At 47.0% G+C, this 6,000-nt stretch overlaps 1 protein-coding gene across 1 annotated transcript in view; it reads right to left on the bottom strand.

The window, feature by feature from the left end:
- The window catches only part of ADCY2 (adenylate cyclase 2 (brain)), a 215,173-nt gene that overhangs the window by 3,465 nt on the left and 205,708 nt on the right, over positions 1-6,000 (bottom strand). The window contains exon 22 of the mRNA XM_011974827.1: positions 1,539-1,663. Coding sequence (XP_011830217.1) covers positions 1,539-1,663 — 125 coding nt within the window. The remainder of the gene's footprint in view (positions 1-1,538; positions 1,664-6,000) is intronic.

The following is a 6,000-nucleotide window of genomic DNA, read 5'->3' on the forward strand; positions in this document are numbered from 1 at the left end:
CCACTATTTTTTGCACATAAATGGAAAAGAGAGCTTACTGGAGTGAGGAAGCAAGCCACACCTTCGGGTTTAAAAACCCACCCAAATGCAGCCCTTCCAGCTCCTGTGCTAAGGGAGCAAACACAGGTCTACAAACATGGCTCCCTAGTGACAGGCAGAAACCTGTCTTCTTTCCCTCCAGGGATCAGAGGCAATGGAGCCGCTGCAGGTGGCTGACCTGCCCTGAGTCACGTGGAGCTGTATGAAGCCCAATATCCTCTTTGAGACACACATGAGCTCAAACACATTTCAACCATCAACCTCTAGCAGATTTACGATCTCAAGGAGGGAGCACTCTCCATGACCTGCCTCACTTAAATTGCTTTTGATACTTATCCCAAGTGCTTGAAAGCTTCTTGGGGAGCTGGAAAGCATATTAAAAACTGCCATAAATCTTTGGACTATTCCGGGTGTTGTGTTGGGGACATGGGCTGGCCTGCAGGTGGGAAAGTGAGCCCTTGGTAGGGGCAGGCCTCTCTTCCCTGCCAAGAGAAGAACTGGGCTTGTCCAGGATTGCTGGAGCATCCCTGGGCATTGGAAGTGGCTAGCGATGTTTATGCAGAAAGTCCTGGAAGCCTTGGTACCATCAGGAAATGATTAGACTAGGCTGCCAACGCCCCACGATTCTTGCTCTAGCTGGGCAACTGAGCAGTCTCCACAGCGCGTGGGAGGAGCACAGGACATGGGTACAGAATATTCTGTCACTGTCACCCTGGGCTGAACCACTGCTCTTTTGTAGCTTGAGGGATAGTTTCAGCATCATCAACTGAGCAGTTGCATGAGAAGATTAGACTAGTTTCAGCACAGCTTTAGTAACAGACTTTTTTTTCTATTATCTTTTCAGTGATTTTAAAATACTTTAAAAAATATATTATTAGTGCTATTGTAACATACTTTAACCATGATTATAATTGATTTAATGAGCAATGGAAATAGTCATACAAAATAACTTCAGTTTTCTCCAACCACTGCTTTTCATTTGTCAGACCTTCCTTTCTCCCCCTTGGGTGGATTTCAGCACTGCCATTCATATCAACCTTCTATTTCACATCCGACCTCTCCCCAGCCTACCACTTCCCCTCATCCCAATTCAGCTTGAGAGAAGAAGGTGGGGGGTTGTGTCTGGTTTTGGATGCATGATCCCTCTCGCTTGCAAAGTCCTGTTCAAGGTATTGGCACCAGGAGAAGTAATAAAGGTGGAAGAGGGCACCACTCCCGTACCGAATGCTCAGGGCTGTTGTGCCATCATGCTGGTTGCTGCTGGATCATTTGTTTCCACAAATGCAATAGCCTTTATATTGTTAGAATTTCGTTGTTGTTAACAGTCAATGCAGAAACTGACATTTCCCCAAAAATTGTTCTCCAAAAGATTTAAGTAAATTTCAAGGTTTACTTTTTTCCTTTGTTTTAATATATTAGTATCCTTATTATACTTATTTATGGATCCCAAGAGAATAGACATGGTTGATGAAGGCAGCGCAGACCGCACACTGCATTACCTGTATTTTGTCCAGGACTCCGGTGCTGTCCATCCTACTGGCCACATTGACAGTGTTGCCCCAGATATCATATTGTGGCTTCTGAGCTCCAATCACACCAGCTATCACAGGTCCATGGTTAATACCTGTGCCACATCAGAGATGAGTTAGCAAGATTCATCTTATAGCCACTGTCTTTTTTTTTTTTTTTGAGATGAGGTCTTACTCTGTCACCCAGGCTGGAGTACAGTGGAGCAATCTTGGCTAACTGCAACCTTTACCTCCCAGGTTCAAGCGATCCTCCCACCTCAGCCTCCCGAGTAGCTGGGGCTATAGGCACACACCACCACACCTGGCTAATTTTTTTGTATTTTTAGTAGAGACAGAGTTTTGCCATGTTGCCCAGGCTGGTCTCAAACTCCTGAGCTCAGGAGATTCACCTGTCTTGCCCTCCCAAAGTGCTGGTATTACAGGAATGAGCCATCATGCCCGACCATGGCTACTGTCTAAACAGGATGGTTTCATAGGACCATTCTTGAATCATCATTATTAAACAAACGTGAGCCCAACTCATGAAATTCTAAAACAAAGAAAAATAATTCCTCTTATTTTTCCTACTCAAAAATGTTAAAATGTCTGTCCTCTTTTATCTTCTAGACCTTGACTCATGTTTATATGACCATTTGTCATTTTGCATAAGATAAAATGTGTATGCTTTAAAAAACTAAAGGATTACAGGTGCACCTGTAATCCCAGCACTTTGGGAGGCTAAGGCAGGTGGACTGAGATCAGGAGTTTGAGATCAGTCTGGGCAGCATAGTGAAATTCCATTTCTACCAAATATATATATAAATTAGCCAGGTATAGTGGCGCATGGCACATGGCTGTAGTCTCAGCTACTCAGGAAGCTGAGGCAGGAGGATGCCTTGAGCCTGGGAGGTGGAGGTTGCAGTGAGCTCAGATAGCATCACTTCACTCCAGCCTAAGCAAAAGTGGGAGACCCTGTCTCAACAACAACAACAACAACAACAACAAAAAGACATCAAAACTAAACATAATACAGTGGTTTTTCTGTGTTGCTATACAGTTTTAGGCAAGAGATGATTACTATCCTATTTCGCAAGAGTTTTAGAGTAAATGTTGATTTTGAAGCAAACGTTTTTATTTTAAATGGCTGCACTACATGGATGTATGCCACTGGCTATTCTGCCACTGTTGGACTTTAGGGTTCGCCCTGATTCTGTGCTGAAAGAACAAGCACAACTACCCCCGCAGCCACACCAGCAGGGCACTTTCCACTCCCCCGTGCTGTTCTCAGTGCTTTACAGATATACGTGCGCTCCTCTCATTCTCAGGGCATGCAGACCAGGAGGCCGAGGGAGTGGCCTCACACAGGGAGCAGGTGGCAGACACAGGCCCCAAAGGCAGGTGGGTGGCTCTATGGAGTCTTCTCCCGAGGCCCCGACTCCCCCAACTCCACAGCAGGCTCTGGGCACATGGCCCTCTCCCACCTTGAGGCTCGCTGCCTTGGACAGCATCCCCACTGGCGAGCCTGCTGAATTCAGGAAGAACATGTTTTTGTGTTTGTGGTGATGGCTGTCATTTCTAAACCATTTTCCAAAGGACTATCCCAAATCTGCATTGCTGCTGGCGAGGGATCCCATCTATGTCAGCATTAAGAAAGAATCCTGACATGTGTGAGAATGAGATTTTGATGGGATACAAATCTGGGGACATTGTTCTCATGGGAAGATGACTGGCACTTAGGGGAAAAGTTGAGGGTAGAAGAGAGAAGACTGAGGGGGTCCCTGAGCACCTCCCACTTGGAGGAAATGCCAGCGCCATCAGCGGGAGAGCAACCGAGCTCTCCCACAGGAAGGGGAAGGGACACACAGCCAGGCTCCAGGCGAGCCTCGGAAAGCCTGTCAGGTTTTGCTGCTTGGGTTCTTGGCCCCCTTGAAGCTGGGCTTGACTGCTCAGCGTTCATCAGAGTGAGGAATGTCAGTCCCGGGTGACATAAGCCTGCTCACGCACTGTGTTCTCTAAGGAAACTTAACCACCAGGTCGCTGGAGCCATGCTTGAAGCCAGCTCTCTTCAGCCCAGCTGGCCCAGTTCTTGTCCAAGGTTTCCTGGACCCTGGGGTATCCAGGCGTTAGATACCAAATACATATATATATATATACACACACACACACACACACACACACACACATATAAACACACACATATATATACACACATATATAAATTAGCCAGGTGTAGTGGCACAAGGTGCATGGCTGTAGTCCCAGCTACTCAGGAGGCTGAGGCAGGAGGATCTCTTGAGCCTGGGAGGTGGAGGTTGAGGAAGTGTTTCTTCCCCAGGTGAGCAGGTGCCCTGGGCCACTGCTAACTACAGAGGTGACAGACGTCGTGCTGACCTCCCCCTTTTAATAACTACAATTATAAAACCACGGCGATTCCATGTCTACATCTGAGCTTTGACCCTGTGTGGAAGGTGGATATGGCTTCTGCTGTCAGGAGCTGAAGCTTCAAAAGATTAATCAACTTCTCTAATCAAGAAGCAGCCGGGGCTCTTTCCCAGCTCCAGTTTAACAGGCAGGATGGTTCCTGGTCCCATGAACTGCAAATGCGCAGACCGTGGATATTCTGGGAGTCAGGGGAAGGAGGACCATAGATATAGAAATAGGGATACTGACACTAATTGATTCTTCCCCCGACATTTTCTCCTGGGTCCAGGACCCCACCTTCCTGCATTAGTTGGACTGTAGATTGATGAGGGTATTTCTGGAGATTTAATTTCTGACTGCTGAACTGCTTAGTCTGCTACAGCTGATTGTAGATCTTAGGCAAAGCTTTCCCTTATTTATTTATTTATTAAAAAAAATTTTGTTTTGAGATGGAGTCTTGCTCTGTCGCCCAGGCTGGAGTGCGGTGGCGTGATCTCGGCTCACTTTAAGTTCCACCTGCTGGGTTCATGCCATTCTCCTGCCTCAGCCTCCGGACTAGCTGGGACTACAGGTGCCCTCCACCATGCCACCAATTTTTTTTTTTTTCCAGTAGAGACGGGGTTTCACTGTGTTAGCCAGGATGGTCTTGATCTCCTGACTTCGTGATCCACCCGCCTTGGCATCCCAAAGTGCTGGGATTACAGGAGTGAGCCACCACACTCGGCCAAAGCTTCCCCTTTGCAATGGAAAGTTAGGTCAGGAAACAGCCCCAATACTGCTCCAAACAGTACCTTTGCAGGTACAAAAGAGGTAAGAAATAAATTCTCCTTTGATGTGGTGGTGTACTCAGGAAAACACACTTCTGGTTTAGGCATCTCAAATAATTTATTCCAGCTCTGGCACAGGTCAGAGCACCCAGGGGTCAGCCGCTGGACACTGGCCTGCAGTTCCAGCACTGCATCTGACAGTTCAGTTTTTCTTCTGGCCACTGCTGATCCCTGCTTGGTCAGCAGCTCTAGGGGTGGGGAAGAGCCTGGACTGATTATTGCTGGCAACAGGGCCATCTCTAGTTAGTGCAGTGGTTTGCTTGATTTGTGGTTCCAACCGATTCTACAGCCTGATATGCTGAAAAGGATGCTAGGAGGGAATTCACCTCATTATTTGTCCCATTGCTTTTGTCAGCAATATTATTCTTCCGCGTTGCTATCTCTGAACTGCGTCTGGATGTCGTGGTGCATGGAGGTAGAGCAGAGAAGCCCCCTCCTGGGAGAGACTGAGGGTGTGGGGAAAGAGAGACTCAAAGGCCAATGAAACGTTGAGTTCAGGCTTCCTTAGAAATCTAACAAGGCTGATATATGGGGTTGAGGGTAGAGAGCTTATCAGTTATTGGACAATCAGGGTAAAGTAGGCATTGAATGTCAATCAACACGACTTGACGGAGGTCCATTCAAGAGTTCACGTGAATCTGAACAATATCACTGAAGTCTAGACCAGGAAAATGGCACTTTGGATGTAGTACGCATGACTGGCAAACAGTCGTTCTGGTCCCATGCTGCAGTGCAGGGCAATATTACTTTGGTCTCTGTAAGTTTGATAATAGAAGAGGTCATTCTCCCACTGCGATAGTTAATACTAAATGTCAAATTGATTGGATTGACAGATGCAAAGTGTTGATCTTGAGTGTGTTTGTGAGGGTGCAGACAAAGGAGATTAACATTTGAGTCACTGAATTGGGAAAGGCAGACCCACCCTCAATCTGAGTGGGCACCATCTAATCAGCTGCCAGCGTGGCCAGAATAAAAGCAGGCAGTCCTGGCTGACACGGTGAAACCCCATCTCTACTAAGAATATAAAACATTAGCCGGGTGTGGTGGCGGGCACCTGTAGTCCCAACTACTCGGGAGGCTGAGGCAGGAGAATGGTGTGAACCCAGGAAGGCGAGTTTGCAGTGAACCAAGATAGCACCACCACACTCCAGCCTGGGCAACAGAGCGAGACTCCATCTCAGGAAAAAAAAAAAAAAAAAAAAAAA

Source organism: Mandrillus leucophaeus, unplaced genomic scaffold (assembly GCF_000951045.1).
Source record: "Mandrillus leucophaeus isolate KB7577 unplaced genomic scaffold, Mleu.le_1.0 Scaffold1491, whole genome shotgun sequence".
NCBI lineage: Eukaryota > Metazoa > Chordata > Mammalia > Primates > Cercopithecidae > Mandrillus > Mandrillus leucophaeus.